This window comes from Grammomys surdaster, unplaced genomic scaffold, assembly GCF_004785775.1.
Source record: "Grammomys surdaster isolate TR1022 unplaced genomic scaffold, NIH_TR_1.0 277, whole genome shotgun sequence".
Lineage (NCBI taxonomy): Eukaryota > Metazoa > Chordata > Mammalia > Rodentia > Muridae > Grammomys > Grammomys surdaster.
This window is the reverse complement of record NW_021604718.1, coordinates 1,761,157-1,780,014: the sequence shown is the minus strand read 5'-3', so window position 1 is coordinate 1,780,014 and position 18,858 is coordinate 1,761,157. Positions and strand designations below refer to the sequence as shown.

Sequence of the window (18,858 nt, the reverse complement as noted above, 5' to 3'; positions counted from 1 at the left end):
CCGCCACCGCCGCCGCCACCGCCGCCGCCACCGCCGCCGCCACCGCCGCCGCCACCGCCTCCCGGATCGCATTCCGCCGCGCTCGGGTAGCCGGCCCGCCCCAGGCCCCGCCCGAGCCCCGCCCCTCTGTCAGCACAGCCAATGAGGAGAGGACTTGTCGGCTGTTGCTTTTCCATTGGCTTTCTATCTGGCTCCGCCCTCCGCGCACGGCCCCGCAGCGGCTTCCGGCGGAACTGCCGCAGCTTCCGGCCGGCCAGGCGCATTGGAAGCCGCGGAGCTCGGTCGCGGTCGCGCGTGCTTTGGGGGCGTGCCGGTGGGAAGTCGCGGGGCCGGAGCTCGCGGAGCTGACTTGGGCGAGTGCGGTGAGGAGGGGCGAGCGGCGGCGGCGGCAGCCGACCGGAGGGGGCGAGGTAGGGCGCCATCCCTTCCCTTTTCGGCTTCCGCTGGGCCTGGGAGTGGAAAAAAAAACCCTGGTTAGTGGGTTTTTGGGTGGGCGGAACTAATACACAGAAGCTTGCAGAGTTTTAAGTGTCGGTGGGGAGTGGCTTGAGACAGGTCTCGTACCCCGAACTTGTGTGACCCCAGTCTGTTTCCTCCGCAGCCTTCACCCGGTGTAGAGAGCCCTGCTCAGCCCGTCTCCCCGGGATTCCTTTCTCTTTCCGAGGTAGCCATGGATGCTTCCACTCCTCTGCCTCCCGCACCCCCGTCTCCGAGGTGCAACCCAGCCCCCCAGACAATCCACATTGAGTTCTCTCATCATAGCTCTTCCCTGCTGGAATCCCTGAACCGCCACAGGCTGGAGGGAAAGTTCTGTGATGTCTCCCTCCTGGTTCAGGGCAGGGAGCTTAGGGCTCACAAAGCCGTGTTGGCTGCTGCCTCTCCGTACTTCCATGACAAGCTGCTTTTGGGAGATGCGCCCCGGCTCACTTTACCGAATGTCATCGAGGCGGATGCTTTCGAGGGACTGCTGCAGCTCATTTATTCCGGAAGCCTCCACCTGCCACTGGATGCTCTCCCTGCCCATCTCTTAGCGGCGAGTGGCCTTCAGATGTGGCAGGTAGTGGATCGGTGCTCAGAGATTCTTCGAGAACTAGAAACGTCTGGTGGAGTTTCAGCTGGCGGAGGCCCCTCCAACCTCACACTTCTTTCCACAACGTCTTCGGGAGGCTGGTGCATTCGTTCTTCCTCTTTCCAGAACCCTGTACGGTCCTCTGCTTCTACAGAGAATTCTGCTTCTCCTGAGAGCCCCGTTGGAGAGAAGGGGAGTGAACTAGAAGGAATGTTACAGATTCAGGTGAAAGTAGAAGAGGAAGAGGAGCAGGGGTCAGCCGACCCGCTCTTTCAGACTCCTCAATCTGAGAGTGTGTCAGAAGGGGTTTCCCAAGCTTGTGAATCCCACCCAATGCCTACATCTGTTCTTCCCAGCAAGCCTTCAGTGGATGAGAACTCAACACTTGATCCTCCTGCCCCTCCTGTACAAGCTTCCCAAATCTTATATGTTAATCAGGAAAACGTGGAGTGTAAGGAGGAGATACCAGGAGGCAGGACTCGGTCTGGAGGAGCAAAAGAAAAAAACAAAGTACTATCTGGAGAGGACTCTGAGGGAAAGGGGGAGCTAAAATACTTGCTGTCCTCAGGAGGAGGGGAAACGTCTGGGGCAGGAGATCCCTCCTGGAAACCTGTGGATCTTCATGGGAATGAAATCCTGTCAGGGAGTGGAGGACCTGGAGGGACGGGGCAGGCTATGCATGGGCCTGTGAAGCTAGGAGGGACGCCCCCTGCCGATGGAAAGTGCTTTGCCTGCCTCTGTGGGAAACGGTTTGCGGTAAAGCCAAAGCGAGACCGGCACATCATGTTGACCTTCAGCCTTCGCCCTTTTGGATGTGGCATCTGTAATAAACGTTTCAAGTTGAAGCATCACCTGACAGAGCACATGAAGACCCACGCTAGAGCTCTGCACGCGTGTCCCCACTGCGGCCGGCGGTTCCGCGTCCAGGCCTTTTTCCTTCGCCACCGGGATTTGTGCAAGGGTCAGGGCTGGCCCACTTACCACTGGACTTACAAATGACTACTGGTGCTCCGGAGTGAGTCCTAGGACAAGATAGCCACTGCTGCTGATGGACTCTTACCTTTCACCACCTCAGACCTGGGCTGTGTCATCATTCCAAGAGATTATATGCGTTATGTTACGAACCCCTTATTTTTGGGTATGGGTCTCACCATGCTGTATTTGGAAGTCCGGGTTTAAACAGACTAGGAAAGTCATGTTTCTGATCCCTTAACCTAAATGGCCCTTTTTGTGTTGATAGCCAGTGAAGGAACTGCTGACCTCAGATTATATCAGTGAGAGAAGAGTTGAAGCAAAATGGCCCAGTAACTCTTACCTCATCTTCACGGGGTGGGGAGGGAGCTGGTCTCTACGAATACATTTGGTCCAGAGCTCAAGTAACTGCCAGACTCAGCTCTGAGAAGCCTCTCCCTCACAGCAGTATTCTGTTTCTGAACGTTCTGTCATTTCTTTCCAGATGCTTTTTAGGTTGTACTCTGTGTTTCTCACCAGTAGACACCTTTCCCGAGTATTCCTTTGAAAAATACATGAGCAGGGCTGGAGAGATGGCTCAGTGGTTAAGAGCACTGTCTGCTCTTCCAAAGGTCCTGAGTTCAATTCCCAGCAACCACATGGTGGCTCACAACCATCTGTAATGGGCTCTGATGCCCTCTTCCGGTCTGCAGGCATACATGCAGACAGCATTCATACATTTAAAAAAAAATGTACTTGAACATACAACAGGTGTGGTGCACACATTTAATCCCAGGAGGCAGAGGCCTTGGATCTCTACAAGTTCAAGGCCAGGCAGGGCTATACACGGTGAGACCCCATCTTTAGGGGGAAACTAGTACTTGAGCACTTTAGCCAGCTGAGCATTTCATGTCTTTCTGAACGTCCATAGCAGGGGATCCCCTCAGCAGCCTTCTTTGTCCACCCTTCACTACCACTGACAACCTGCTTATGATCACAATGACAGATGTGACCCATGAACTCAGGAGATGGCAGCTGACCTACAACGCTCTCGGGGTGTCATTTGGTCTCTGAACAAATGGCCCCCTGCTTAGAGGAACTCAGGGTTGAAACCACACATGGTGAAGTCTGCAGAGGAGCTACAGTGGGACCATACTGCTTTCTTTTCCATCATTCCCACACGCTGTAGAAACATCACCTTTGTAGAGGTAGGGGGGTAGATAGTAGAATGGAGGTGAAGGGAAATTTAAAGTCATTAATAAACTCTGTCCTGAAAGCTAAACTGACAGTAGACTGGATTGAGTGATTTGTGCGGAAGAGGCGTGCAAGTATGGAGCTGCAGGCGATGAGTGTGTACCTTCTGCAGCCAGTTACACTGATGGAAGAATGAGCTGGCTTTACAGAGCCATCCCGGAGAGCGCTATCCCGAACCCAGGCCCTGCTGTTGCTGAGGAACCTCAGGTAAGTTACTTTACGTCTCAGAGTCTGACCTGCTACTGCTTGGCTCTCTGTCTTGGTTTGTTGAGACCTTGTCTTACTATCTAGCCCAGACTAGCCTCAAAGTCGTGATCCTCCTTCCTCAGCCTGTGGAATACTAGGATTACAAGGACATACTGACATGTCTGCCTTATGTCCACTTTGGCTTTGGATCACATAATACTAGTTTAAATTATTCCCTAATTTCTTGTAGTATGCATGGTGTCGGATGGCACTTTGATTTATTCTAGGAATACTTAGAGCAGTGTGCTAGCCCTGGTTTTCCCTCACTGGGACAATGTCTCAGAATACATGCACTCACTGCCCAAACATGACCTGAGTTCAGATCCTAGCACTCATGGGAAAAAGCCAGGTGTCGGGCTGACAAGAGGGTTTAGCAGGCACCTACTGACAAGCCTGACACCTTGAGTTTGCTCCTCAGAACCCACATGGTAGAAGGAGAGAACCTGCTGGGGGCCACAGGGCAAACCGCACCCGCACAGGAGGTAAGGAGTGGGTGAGGGGAAGGAGGGAGTCAGGCACAGGAGGTCCAGGGAATTACACAGCTCTCACTGACTAGCAATCGGGGGCCTCTATATAGGTTTCACAGAACACAGGCGAGTTAATAATGATTATCCAAGAAGTACAATTTTTCACTACATGTCCAGGGTTACAAGTTAAGTCACAACTAGAAAATACAAACAGAACAGATTTTAATGTATCTATTTCTGTATTTATTTTGGTTTTTCGAGATAGGGTTTCTCTGTGTAGCCCTGACTGTCCTGAACTCTGTAGACCAGGCTGGCCTCTTACTCAGAGGTCCACCTGCCTCTGCCTCCAAGGTGCTGGAATTAAAAGGTGTGGGCCATCATTACCTAGCATCTTGTCTTGGTTTTTTGTTGTTTGGTGGTGGTTTGATTGGTTCTGGTGCTAGGGATTGAATCTAAAACCTCACATTTGGAATTAGGAATCTCACAAGTGAGCTACAAACTCAGCTGAATCTTGTTCTTGTGGCACTAGACTGAAAAAGTTTTCAGGCGAGTGTAGGCTTAGATTTTTTCAAAGCCTACTTTAGTAAGGTTTCCTAAATGCTTTAGCCTCCCTTCTAGCAGAGGTAGTGGGAAGGAAATGTTAGTTGGCTAAAAGGGGGATGTGTAACTGTTTAGGAATAGTTTTTTCAGGGAATTCCAATCTTTGTCAGGATGTTGCCAGTTCAGTTCGTAGGAATCAGCAGCTCCACCCCACTCACAAACAGCATTCACACATCAGCAATGGCGGTTTGATCCAGAAAAAACCATGAGGCTCTGCCAGTTGCCTCAAGACTATGGAAGTGGCAAGAGCTACCAGACGTTCTCTGGAGTGTTTCTCTCTACAAACTCATAACAAGCAATGACCGGAGAAGAAGGCAAGGCTAACCAATGCCTCAGCATCCTCAGTGGAAACCAGCATCAGCAAAGCCCAAGGAAGACCTGCAAAGATTGGCAAGGTGAACCAACGCCACACAGCGTCATCCATGGTCTGTTGGGTTATACTTATAGTCTTTCCAAACCTGTGCCTTCTTAAGTGTCCGCTCTAGCAAAACATCACATGCCCTTTTTCCAGGCAGCTTTCAGAAAAACACCATGTGCCCACAGCAAAACACCCTCCCACCTGTCTGAGCAAAATATCCTCTCCTAAGACAGTTTCCAGAAAACCATCACATGATACAACTGAGCCTCCAAAGAAACCAGAAGTTCCCCCTTTAGGTGTGGGTTGGGGATGTAAGTTCGTGGTAGATACTTGCCTAGCAGGTACAGAAGATCCACAAAATAAGTCAATCTCAACCAAACCGTCAGGTTCATACCTATGCTTAGCTATAGCACCTTATCCACAGCTCAGTGTGACTGAAGTCTGGAAAGAAAAAAGATGAAGTCAGCCGGGCGGTGGTGGCGCACGCCTTTAATCCCAGCACTTGGGAGGCAGAGGCAGACAGATTTCTGAGTTCGAGGCCAGCCTGGTCTACCGAGTGAGTTCCAGGACAGCCAGGGCTACACAGAGAAACCCTCTCTCGAAAAACAAACAAAAAAAGATGAAGTCTTGAGCAGAAGAGGGAAGAACATATATAGGTTAGCAGAGACCCACTGAAGACCTGTGACCCATCTGGGATGCCTTAAAACCTCTAATGTAGAACTGTTTAATCCTAAACTGGGGTTTCTACCCTGCCTTTAAGCATTCAGTTCCCAGATAAAACACACACACACACCCTTTATATGTATAATAAGCCTTAATCAGCACAAGAGCTGGGCAGATATCTACCCGCTACGCTATTATGCCTATTTCCAGCCAATAATCCTATTATATAATTTGCCGTGTTTCGTCTGGGCTGCTCTTAACTCCAATTAGCCAACCCACATGGCCATCATTTTAAGATTCTTATCCCGTGACAGCTTCTCTGTATCACCTCTCTCACCTGATGGTTCTCCTGACTCCAAGCCCAGGAACTCTAAACCCCACCCATGTCTCTTCCGCCCAGCTGTTTGCTGTCAGCATCTTTATTCACCAAGCAAGGATAACTTGGGGGGCAAGGTCACACACCATCACCTGGGTCTACATGTGGTCTCTGGGAGCAACCAGTACTTAGGCTAGCAAAACACCTCAGTATATGTGACATTTACCTGAGTATTGAAGAAAGATTGAGCCTGCTCAGCTATCTCCAGTCAGCCTGTTTTGAGAGAGAGTCTGGCTGTCCTGGAACTTGATTTGTAGACCAGGCTGGTCAAGGAACCTACAGAGATCCTCCTGTCTCTGCCTCCTGAGTGCTGGGATTAAAGGGTGCAACCCCATACCTGACCCTCTTTAACCTTTATAATATTTGGTTATCCTGTGAGACAAACGTTGTGTTTAACCATTACCTGATATGTCTTTTTGTTCTGGACACAGCTTTGCTGAGCCCCTCAGCAGTCTTACCTGTTAGTTACATGGAAAAATTAAATTGGGGCTGGAGAGGTGACTCAGCATTTAACACTTCCTGCTCTTCTGGATGACTTGGGTTCAATGCCCAGCACCCACATGATGGCTCACAACCGCCTATAACTCTAGTCCCAGGGGACCCAACTTCCTCTTCTGTCCTCGTAGGGCACCAGGCATGCACATGGTGCACAGATATACAATTAGAAGGAACACCCATGCAAATAAATAAATGAAAATTTAAAAAATAAAGATAAGCCAGGCAATGGTGACACACGCCTCTCATCCCAGCACTGGGGAGGCAATGGCAGGCGGATCTCTAAGTTCAAGGACAGCCTGGTCTACAGAGTGAGTTCCAGGACAGCCAGGGCTACACAGAGAAACCCTGTCTCGAAAAGCCAAAAATAATAATACAAAGAATTAAAAATAAAACTGCAGGTATAAATTGAGATTGTTGGGCTGAGCTGAACATGGCGAAGCAGGAGGAGGAGTAGTTCAGTCAGCCTCAGCTACACGGAGGGTTTAAGGGCAGCCTGGGCTACACAACACTGTGTAAGAACAAAAAGATAGAAAAGAAACCGTTAAGCCAGATCTGTTTTCAAAACATTAGCACCTAGGAGATCAGTTGCTTTCATGAAAAGCGCATTGGATCGTACACCTAAGTCCTTCACAGCAAAAATCAAGAGGTCATTGACCCTTATTCTGAATCATTGTTGACCTACAAGGCATATATTCTTCAACTGTGTGTGTGTGTGTGTGTGTGTGTGTGTGTGTGTGTGTGTGTGGTTGGATGTGGAGCTCAGGACAGCTCTCAGAGTCAGTTCTCTTCTGCCACATCAATGTCGAGCTCAAACTCAGGCTGTCAGCCTCAGCAGCAGCACCTTTGTCTACTGAGCTGTCTCACCAGACCCCTGCCCCGCTGTACGGCATGTACTTCTTTCCCCGTGCTCACAGGAGTGTTAGTCATAATCACGCTGTCCTGTACCTCCATCCCTGTGTCAAGTCTATCACGTAAAGTGAGAACACACAAGGAGATGTGTCCCTTGGTGTCTGTGCCGCCGTAGGAACACCGCAGAGTGCTTATGTAAACCTGGGTGCTGTGTGGATGTACCGGTGTGAGAGTCTGTGCCGCTGAAGCACTTACTCGGCACAGGGCTGTGGCATGCATACACTGTGGAAACTACTCATCCTCCAGATAGTCCTGTGGAGTTCAGGCTGATCTTGAGCTCACCGGGTAACCAATGCTGGCACGGAGCTCCTGATCCCTGCTTCCAACTTCTGTGCTCGGCACTCCCGGCTGGTTCCCACCCCCGTATAGTATGGTGCTTCTCTTGTTGCTGTGACCAAATACCTGGCAACCTACAGATTTGTTTTTGGCTTCTAATTTGAGGAGGCACAGTCCATCTTGCTGGGGGGTTAGGGGGTGGGAGGCAGTACAAGGCGGCTGGATGTTGCATTGCAGTTGGAGCAAGGAGAGGTGGGTTCTATTCTTCCTTGTGATCAGAACTTCAGCCTATGGAATGACGCTGCCTACACCAGGGTGTTTCCCCTTAACCCCCATGCTGGTAGAACCTCCCTGGAAAACCTCAGGCTCGTGTCCCAGGCAACTCTAACCCTTATCAAGTTGACTAGATTAACTGTGACAGATGTGAAGGGAACTCCAACACACTCCATGACACTGAGTCGCTGAGAAATGAACCAGCCACAAAAGGACATGATTTTCTTTTTTTTTTTTAGATTTATTTATTTATTTTATTTATGAGTACACTGTAGCTGTCTTCAGACACACCAGAAGAGGGCATCCAATCTCATTACGGATGGTTGTGAGCCACCATGTGGTTGCTGGGATTTGAACTCAGGACCTCTGGAAGAGCAGTCAGTGCTCTTAACCACTGAGCCATCTCTCCAGCCCCAGGACATGATTTTCTTTTGCAGCTGGCATAGTGACAGATGTCTTTGAAGACCTGCAGAGGTTATTTAAACTCCTAGAAACCAAGCAGGGTGTGTGCTGGAGAAGAGTGTGAGGGGCTTTGGCTCATAGGTGTGTGGCTTCTGTTTCGGCAGAGGACAAAGCTCTGGAAGTGGGTAGATAACGGTGATAATTTCACAGCTGTGTGAACATGCTTAACGTCAAAACTATACACAGACAAAATGGATAAAAATGGTAAATATTATTAGCTGGAATTAAAAAAAAAAGAAGAAGAAGCTCCCAGTGAATGAATGGATAAAGGCATTAACGTCAGTGGCTGCTACGTCACAGAAAGACAAGCAGACATTATGTTCCACTTGCAGGAAATGCCACCACCACATGGGAGTTAGTATTGCCAAAAATATCCATAGTGAAGACAATGAGGCCTTAAGAGCTAACAGGCACACACACACACACACACACACACACACACCACACACAAATGTTTGGGACCAGGAAGCCTGATAAAGTCAACAAGCAAAGCCGACACAGAGGACAGGCAGCTCAGCTTGACACACAAAAATACTTTGCAAGAGGGGAAAGGACAGATTTAAAAGAATTTTGGTGGCTGGGTGTGACGGCATCCACCTCTGACCTCTGCTGACAGGAGGAAGGACAGGAGGACCTCTGAGAGTTACAGGCCTGCCCAGTCTACATACAGCAAGTTCCAGGTCCGTGAGTCCTGCGTAAGAACCTGTCTTAGAAACAAGCACACAAAGGAATGCTATCGGCTGGAGAGATGACTTGGGTGGGGGTGGGGTGCTGTGCTAGCGTGAGGAGGACCTGAGTTCAGATCCTGAGCACTCAGGAAAAGCAGCCTGTGACCTTTAATCTCAGAACTTGGGAGGCAGAGGCAGGCGGGTCTCTGAGTTCGAGGCCAGCCTGGTCTACAGAGTGAGTTTCAGGGCAGCCAGAACTACACAGAGAAATACTTGTCTCAAAAAACCTAAATAAATAATAAGGTGGAGAGACATGGAGGAAGACACACAGTATCATGCTCTGGCATTCACAGATGCACACACACACACAAATACATGCCCAGGTAAGCACACCCAGGATATACAAACACACACAAAACAATAGAAATAGTTTTTTAAAATATAACCATTATGGATCATAGTTAAAGATATGACTTTTTTCCTGAGACAGGGTCTTCCCCTGCAGCTTAGGCTGGCTTTGAACTCGCCCAAGATCCTCCTGCTTCATCCTCCATGGCACTGCAACTGGACTAGTGCGGTACCACAAAGACTAGTGCAAAAGTGGTTTTCCTTTCTTATTTTTTTGAAAGAGAATCTTCCAGGCTGGCCCTGAGAGTGGAAATCCTTCTTCCTAGCTGCCTCCTGAGAGTTGTAGTTCGAAGTGTGAGTTGCCCAACCCAGCTTATATGTATATGTGTATACATATGTATATATGTATGTATATGTGTGTGTGTATATATATGTGTGTGCATACATACACATACATTTACAAAACCATGGTATTAGAACGGGGACTTAGCTGAGTGGCTACATGGAGGGCGTGGTCACTGTGGCTCACCCACAGATGATGAGAATCAGGGAATGAGTGTGGAAGCAGACAAGTTACTCTCAGGTGTCCATCCACATCCAGGTCTCAGAATGTTGAGCTTCTTTTCTTAGCAGGAGTCTCCGCATGCGGAAGCCTGCTGCCTGAAATCTGACAAAGCATGATACACTCCAGGCAGACAAGTGGTGCACTTGGCTGCCCGTGTTCTGCAGGTTATGCACCGCCTCTCCAGCACCACAGTAGGTGCTGCTGGTTTTTCCTTAACCTGTGTCCAGTTAAGAGACACACTGCTGGGCGGTGGTGGCGCACACCTTTAATCCCAGCACTCGGGAGGCAGAGGCAGGTGGATTTCTGAGTTCGGAGCCAGCCTGGTCTACAGAGTGAGTTCCAGGACAGCCAGGGCTACACAGAGAAACCCTGTCTCGAAAAACCAAAAAGAGAGAGAGAGAGAGAGAGAGAGAGAGAGAGAGAGAGAGAGAGAGAGAGAGAGAGAGAGAGAGACTATGTTATTAAAGTAATTTTTATTCTCCTGATGCAACTGTCATCCCTGAGGCTTACCGTCTCTGCCTTCTCTGTCTGTGAACCTAAGTCTAGTCCTGGAAGCTTCTGGCCTCCGTACAATCTAATCTAGACTTAGATTGTTTTCAGCCTCTGAGACTTGCTGCTGAATAAACTCACCCCTGCCTAGTTCTTTCTAAGCTCTGGGTGGTTGGTTCAACTCAGCTGTTCTGGCTCAAACTCCTCTCCAAGATGGCTGGTTCACTCTGGCTTCTCTCTCAGCCTCTGACTTTTTGCTATTCTTGGTCTCAAAATATGGCAGTCTGTTCTAATCTTCCGGCTCCTTCTCATCCTCTGGATCTTCTGTCTTCACCTGTGTCTAGCTTGTCCTCTCTTCAACCTTTCTCTGTATAACTCTCCTGGTAAAATTGTGTCCTTCCCTCTCCACTGCCCCTCAAGTAGCTTCCCTTTCATCTCTCTCCTCATGAGTTGGGCATATCCTATTCTGTCAAACCTTTCTCTCATTCGCCACTTTGTCTGCCACTCAATGTAGACATCACTTTCAAACATGGCTACTTCCTTCTACAAACTAACTTTACCTTCATTGTTTGGGATTAAAGGTGAGAACTAAGAGGATGTCTGTATTCCAGCCAGAGGGATTGAAAGGCTGAGCCACACCACCGGGCAGTGGCGGCGCACGCCTTTAACCCCAGCATTCAGAAGCATATGTCTTGTGGATTTCTGAGTTTTCAGGCTAGCATGGTTCCAGGATAGCCAGGGACACACAGAGAAACCCTGTCTCGAAAAACCAAAACCAAAAAAAAAAAAAAAAAAAAGGCTGAGCCACACCACAACTAGAAACAGTTGATCACATATCTTGTTCAAATATCTTGCAACACTATGTAGTCATTTAAACAGCAAAGTTTAATATAATCAGTTACTACAGCTGGCTCAGTGGTAGAATACTTGTCAACACGTACAAGGATTCATTTTAATTCCCAGCCCCCGCCCAAAAAAACAAAACAAAATATTTCTCCCTGTGAAGTTTTATATTGGGCATTGTTGTGTATTCCTATAATACTAGCATCTAGGTAGCTGAGGCAGGAATACTGTGGGTTCAAATCCAGCCTGGGCTACGTAGCAGGACAGTGTCTCAAAGGGGAAAAAGGGAAGAGGATAGGGAAGAAGGAAAGTTAGTTAAATGTTGCTAGAGATGTAACAGAGGAAGGACACTCTAAGGGGAGCAGAGGGGGCATTCCCTTATGGCCGTGGTTCAGATCTTACTGGAGAGAATTATGGAGGGTAGAACTTAGGTAGGTTGTCCAGATGCCAAGAAAAGAGTCCCCAGGAGAAACCAAGCTGGGTAGGACCTTGAACTTAGGCTTCCAGTTCCAGAACTGTTATGGGAAGGTCTGGAATGGTGATATATACCGTTAATCCAAGCACTTGGGAGGCAGACACAGGCTGATCTTGGAATCGGAAGCCATCCTGGTCTACAAAGCAAGTTGTCTGTCAGCTGGGGCTACATAGCGTAATGAGACCTTGTCTCCTAAAAAAAAAAAAAAAAAGAAAAAAGAAAGAAAGAAAAAGAAAAGGAGTCGCCTTGTCCATGATCCAGCATTCTCCCTGAGCAGCCAGTCAGACTTCACAAGTCTTTAAGGGGAATTTTAGACCATAGTTACTTACACGAGATCAAAATCAGAGTGGTGTGCTTGCTCACACCATGATTCCAGTCACCTCAAAACCTAAGACGACAGAGTTACCTCACATGCGAGGCCAGTCTGGGTTTCAGGTGAGGCCGGGCTGCACAGAAAGGTTGAGGTCTACTTGAGTTACGTAAGACCTTGCTGGGAAAAACAAAAACAAAAACAAACAAACAAACAAAAAAAACAAAAATCAGCCCAGAAAATAAACAATAGAGGCTGGAATGATGGATCAGCCATTAGGAGCACTGGGCTGCTCGTTTGGAGGACCCAGGTTCGACTCCCAGCACCGACATGGCAGACCACAGCTTTCTGTTGTTGAGGCCTACTCCTTTTAATGTAACTGTGGCCATTTTGTATTCAGTCTCCATTTTGCTGATATGGCAAAATTAAGGTCGGGTTCTCAGAAGCTGCTTCCCAGACGTAATTATCCATAGCTGACACTGAGAAAGTCTCTTAAAAGGTCACGGCACTGTGGTTGTATTACTTACGCTATGTTACGTCAATGCTGTGAAATTCCTCTGTTTATCCATCCATCATCCCTCTCACCTCATTCAGGACCAATCAGCTTAAAGGTTAGCCGATATTACTTTGTCCAGTTAGCCAAAATGTAGTACTGTTTCCACCGTTGCCTTCTGAACTTCTTTTTTTTTTGTCTTTGTTTTGTTTTTCAAGACAGGGTTTCTCTGTGTAGCCCTGGCTGTCCTGGAACTCACTCAGTAGATCAGGCTGGCCTCGAACTCAGAAATCTGCCTGCCTCTGCCTCCCAAGTGCTGGGATTAAAGGTGTGCGCCACCACCGCCCAGCTGCCTTCTGAACTTCTGAGTCTGGTTTTTCCTACAAAAAGCCTGCCCAAAGAACAGAGTGGTCCCACAAAAATTAGGCTCCTGGGTCCTCTTCGTGGTCCAGATAGATCATTCTTGGGGTATGTGTTCAGTAAACTATTCTTGCTTAACTGTACAACTGTAACTCTAGTTCTAGGGGATCTGATACCCTCCCGGAGACATACACGTAGGCGAAACACAAATGCACTTGAAATAAAAGTAAAAAAATAAAGATGAGGCTTGGGTGTGGGTTGATCATGTTCGTGGACTGAACAGTCGTAACCCTCCTTGGCGATAAGAATCTGTGGAAAATGTAAAAGGAACATACTCTCTTTTCTATCAAAGTGTTTTGTTGTTTTTGGTTTTGGTTTTTTTTTTTTTTTTTTTGGTTTTTCGAGACAGGGTTTCTCTGTATAGCCCTGGCTGTCCTGGAACTCACTCAGTAGACCAGGCTGGCCTCGAACTCAGAAATCCACCTGCCTCTGCCTCCCAAGTGCTGGGATTAAAGGCGTGCGCCACCACTGCCCGGCTCTATCAAAGTGTTAAGTAAGACAAAACTTTATTTTAAAAATTATAAGGCTCTCGAAAAAAACCAAAAAAAAAATTATAAGGCTGCTTGGCAGCCAGTCAGTGATGGTTCACACCTTTAATCCCAGCACTTGGGAGGCAGAGGCAAGCAGATCTCTGTGAGACAGGGAGGCAGTGTAGCTACTTTGACTTGTTGCTGTGGAGTGACACTAGCTATAGGCACAGGCTTTGATGGATGTGTTCAATTTTACAAGGACCAGTCTGTCAGTCTTCTGTTTGGGTCTCAGGGTAGAAACCAGAACATCCAGTAGAGCCTGGAAGAACGTTTTTTAATAAAATGACCCCCGTAGGCTCATAGAGAGTGACACATTAGGCACATCCTTCAATGGAGGAAGTGTGTCACAAGGGGACAGGCTCTGAGGTCTAAAATGCTCAAGCTAGGTATAGTGTGACATTTGCTTCCTGTCATGATGATAATGGAGTAAACCTCTGAAACTGTAAGCCAGCCCCAATTAAATGTTTTCCTTTTTACAAGAGTTGCCATTGCCAGGCATAGTGGCTCACACCTTCAATCCCAGCACTCAGAAGACAGGCGATCTCTGTGAGTTTGAGAGCAGCCTGATGTACAGAGTAAGTTCCAGGACTGTCAGGGCTCCACAGAGAAACCCTATCTAGAAAAAGAACCAAAACAAAAGAACAGGAGCCAGGACTGGAGAGAGGGCTCAGTGGTTAAGAGCACTGGCTGCTCTTCCAGAGGTCCTGAGTTCAATTCCCAGCACCCACATGGTGGCTCACAACCATCTGTAATGGAATCCAATGCCCTCTTCTGGTGAGTCTGAAGACAACCACAGTGTACTCACATACATAAAAATAAATAAATCTAAAAATAAAAATAAAAAAAAGATAAGAAAAAGTTTATTAGATTAAAAGAAAACAAGAACAAAACAGCCAGGCAGTGGTGACACACACCTTTAATCTCAGCACTTGAGAGGCAGAGGCAGGCGGATTTCTGAGTTCGAGGCCAGCCTGGTCTACAGAGTGAGTTCTAGAACAGCCAGGACTACACAGAGAAACCCTGTCTCGAAAAACAAAACAAAAACAAACAAAAAGAAAGAAAAGAAAAGAAAACAACAAAAATAAAGGTGCTGTTTCTCTTCACAGCACTAAAACCTTAACTAAGACGCTCCTGTTCTCTGTTCGGTCAGAGGGTAGGATCCTGGACTGTCCACAAAGCTGATGCTTCTGAAAAGCAAATATGAATTATCTAGGTTGCCAAAGTATCGTGGTCTTGTCCGCTTTCAGACACTGTCTTTGTCTTCTGTCAACTTGGCTCAATTGAGCTGGGATCATTTGAGAAGAGGGATCCCCCAGGTGAGAAAAATGTTCCCACCACATTGGTCTGTAAGCAAGCCTGTGTAGGCATTCTTTTGATTAATGACTGAGGTGAGAGGGCCCGGCTCACTGTGGGTGGGTCCGAGCTGTGGAAGAAAGTAGGCTAAACAAACCATGAGGCGTGAGCAAACCAGTAAGCAGCGCTCCAGGTCCTAACCTGTGAGAGTTTCTGCCTGGGCTTCTGTCGGTGTTACACCAGTGTCTGGAAGTATAAGTGAGACAAACTCTCTCTTCCAAGTTGTTTTGTTTGTTTGTTTGTTTGTTTTGGTTTCAGTGTTTTATCACACAGTAGAAACCCTAACCAGACAGAAATGTGTCTGGAAAGAATGAGACCCAGAACTCTCTGGTGACTGTGATCCTGAGGTGGGACCTAGCATCTTGAGCCTTAGCAATCACTGTATCACCCAGTGACATCAACTGTCACTCAGGATCCTAAACCTGGAAGTCAAGTCTTCATGAATGAATTAAGGTTCAAATGAAACAACTACTGATCGAATCCTAATTGTCCCTGCGGGGGAGGGGAGGAGGGGGACCTGCCTGCCACTGTAGGTCAGGGATCCACTTGTGAGGTGTTCCCCCAAGGACCCCCTTTATGGGAAGTGACTTGCCCTTTGGAGTCAGGATAACAATTCTCTTCTGCACAAAAACTCAAGACAATAAACTGGGTAGGGTGTCATTCCACCATTAGGGAGCTAGCAGGAGAATTGGGAATCTAGGGTCATCCTCAAACAGAATTTGAGACAAGCCTGCACTACCTGAGTTTGTCTCAAGAAACAAACCAGACTTCACCTGAGGCCAGAACCTTAAAGGTGTTGCCTCCAGACCCATAAGCTCTGTTGCCAGTAGACTCATAGTAAGCAACCCCAAGTCTTAGCATGTGTTGGGGAGGGGGTTGCTCTGTAACTCAGAGGCAATTGCTAAGGCACCAGAAGGATCAGAACTGTGCTAATAGATACTAGTCCCAACCCAGGCAGCATGTGTGAAATGGATTCTGTGCGAGCCTCCCTTTCCTGTAGCAAATGCGGAGGCAATCCGTTTGGAAACGGTTTTTTTGGTTTTTTCGAGACAGGGTTTCTCTGTGTAGCCCTGGCTGTCCTGGAACTCACTCTGTAGATCAGGCTAGCTTCGAACTCTTGAACTCAGAAATCCACCTGTCTGCCTCCCAAGTGCTGGGATTAAAGGCATGCGCCACCACCGCCCGCAATAGCAAACACTCTTAACTGCAGAGTTCTCTCTCCAGTCTTGTACTGATTGCTTTTGTTTGGAAACAGTGTCTCACTATGTAACTCTGGAAGTTTACAACTCACTGTGTAAACCAATCTGGCTTTGAACTCATGGAGATCCGCCTGCCTCTGCCTCCTGAGTGCTGGGATTAAAGTTGTGTGTGCTGCCCTGCCTAGCTAGCAAAATAAATGTTTTTTAAAAATTAAGAAGCTGCAAATAGTGATACAGAACTTTAGTTCCAGCACTCGGGAGGCAGAGGCAGGTGGATCTGTATGAGTCTGAGGCTAGTCGGGACTACATAGTGAAGTAGAAACTTAAGGGTTCTTTGGAAAGTTGATTGGATGGTGTTTTGCTGGGGCAGACAGGTGAAGGGATGTTCTGCTAAAGAAAGCACGTGAAAGGACACATGATGAAGGAGTCTTTGCCAACAACACTCATGTATCTGTCTGCCTTACATTGCATAGTTGAGCTGCATTTGTTGGGACTCCATAGAGAGAAACACACCAAAAAAACTCTGGTGGTGTGCCCGAGTTTCTTGCTGCTTCGTGGACTCCGGCTGATTGGCAGAGTGATGTCAGCTGAGACAGACTCAGGCACTGAAGCAAGACCCATGGAGGACACGTGATGTTTGGAGAGCGTATAAAAGAACTCCACAGACCGTGACGGAAGCTGAGCTTGGCTTGCTGGTACAGCTAGCTGTTCAACGCTTGTGGGTCTCACGTCTTCACTGATCTTTGTTTCCCTGAGAGAGGCACAGCCAGAGAACTTCTCCTGACGTTCCTCCTGGTCCCTCCTGCTGGCTGGGGCCGAGGCTGAGGCCTGGCTGTCTCTGTTAGGTACTGCCACCACTATTGATTACTGCTGCTATCCTGACTGGACTGCTGGTGCTTTCTGTAAAGTGTTTGCAAGTGGATCGAGCCGCTACCTGCTAACCGGGGAACTGAACTGCTGATTTCCAGACAACACAGACGGAAAGTTGCTCCAAAGAACTTTTTAAAACAGGTCTCCTGTATCCTTTCTTTTTCTCTACCTCTGGTGGGTGGTGGGCTACAAGGGAGGTTAAGGTGTTTAAGAACCATCATTAAAAATAGGGTTTGAAAAACTTAAGGTTACAACACAGTGAGGCTTTTTTCCATGTGCTGGGGTTGAGTACAGGGCTTCACACACTGGACGAATGCATTATGACTGAGCAGCAATCTCAGCCCAATTATCTTTCCTTTTGTGGTAGTGGGTGTGGTTGTTGTCTAGTATGAGAATGTATGAACTGTGTGTGAGGAGAGTGCTTGCTCCTATGCTGCCAACTGTTCTGAGAGGAGCCTGCAGCAGTGCCGTGGTCACTGCGCTGTGAGGAGCCGGAAACACCCAGGCTGTGGGGATCGTTGGACCTTGGCTCTTGATATAGCACGTGTGTGTGTGTGTGTGTGTGTGTGTGTGTGTGTGTATGTGTGTGTGTGTGTCTGTGGTGTATGGTATATGTGTGGTGTGTCTGTGGTGTACGGTGTGTGTATTGTGTGTATGTGGAATCCGTGCATGTGGTATGTGATATGCATGTGTGTGGTGAGTGTGGTGTGTGTGTTTATGCCTGTGCATGTTTGGGTACACATATGTGTATGTGTGTGTAAGTGTGTGTATGCATGCATATGTGCATATGTGTGTGGATATGTGTGTGTGGAGTATATGTCTGCATGTGTGTGTGTGCATGTGTGTTTGTATGTGTGTGTATGTATTCATGCCTGTCCATGTGTAGATACACGCATGCGTGTGCGTCCACGTGCGTGTGGAAGCCAGAGGTCCATGTCACTGTCTTCTTCAGTTGCTTCTCCATCTTTACAGTTTGTGTGCACACGGCCTGTGTGGGTGTGCATGTGCCCCGGTACACATGACTGTGAGCGGGCTCTGTGAAGTTTGGCTGTCCCTTCCATCTTCACGTGTGTTCTGGGAATCAAACTCAGGTTTTCTTTCTTTCTTCCTTCCTTTCTTTCTTTCTTTCTTTCTTTCTTTCTTTCTTTCTTTCTTTCTTTCCTTTTAGTTTTTTCGAGACAGGGTTTCTCTGTGTAGTCCTGGCTGTCCTGGAACTCACTCTGTAGACCAGGCTGGCCTCGAACTCAGAAATCCACCTGCCTCTGCCTCCCAAGTGCTGGGATTAAAGGTGTGCACCACCACCGCCTGGCCTTTTTTTTGGGGGGGGGGGACAACTCAGGTTTTCAAGACTCATACAGCAAGCAGCTTTGCCCACTGGGCCATCTCACAACCTTCTTTTTTGAAACAGGGTCTCTCACTGAACCTGGAACTCATGGATTAGGCTGGACCAGCTGGACAGCAAGCTCCAGTGGCCCTCCTGTCTCTGCTTTTCCTGGGCTGGGATTGCTGGTGCACGCAGCAGTGGTCAGCTTCCTCTGCACAGTGCAGGAGATCTGAACTCAATGCCTCCTGTTCTCACAAGGTAACCTCCTTAGCCCTGCTCATAGATTTATTTGAGACAGGGTTTCTCAATGTGTAGCCCAGGCTGGCCCCCCATTTATGATCCTCCTACCTCTCACACTGTCATCCCTGGCTTTGTTATATCTCTGAAAATACCCTCTTTATTTAATTAATTTTTAGAAGAATTCATTATAGGTGTGTGGGTGTTTTTGTCTGTATGTCTGTCTCTTCCCCACATTCATGCCTGGGCCCTCAAAGGCCAGAAGAAGAGTCTTTTTCTGAGGCAGAGTTTCACTTTAGCCCTGGCTGGCCCAGACTTTGTGTAGACCAGGT

The 18,858-nt window shown here is 48.0% G+C and overlaps 1 protein-coding gene across 2 annotated transcripts; it reads left to right on the top strand.

Annotated features, from left to right (window-relative positions):
* The first annotated feature begins 318 nt into the window (after positions 1-318).
* Zbtb9 (zinc finger and BTB domain containing 9) lies at positions 319-2,189 on the top strand. Of its 2 annotated transcripts, none has more exons than XM_028777075.1 (2): positions 319-362; positions 602-2,189. In XM_028777075.1, exon 2 carries the CDS (start codon positions 671-673, stop codon positions 2,066-2,068), a length of 1,398 nt encoding a protein of 465 aa, XP_028632908.1. In that variant the 5' UTR covers positions 319-362; positions 602-670; the 3' UTR covers positions 2,069-2,189. The 2 variants fall into 2 exon arrangements, with proteins under 2 accessions (XP_028632908.1, XP_028632907.1); XM_028777074.1 differs by having other exon boundaries at positions 357-410.
* The last annotated feature ends 16,669 nt before the right edge of the window (positions 2,190-18,858 follow it).

Bases quoted from the DNA above. Each gene is read 5' to 3' on its own strand.
- Zbtb9 (XM_028777075.1), top strand. From the start codon at position 671: ATGGATGCTTCCACTCCTCTGCCTCCCGCACCCCCGTCTCCGAGGTGC.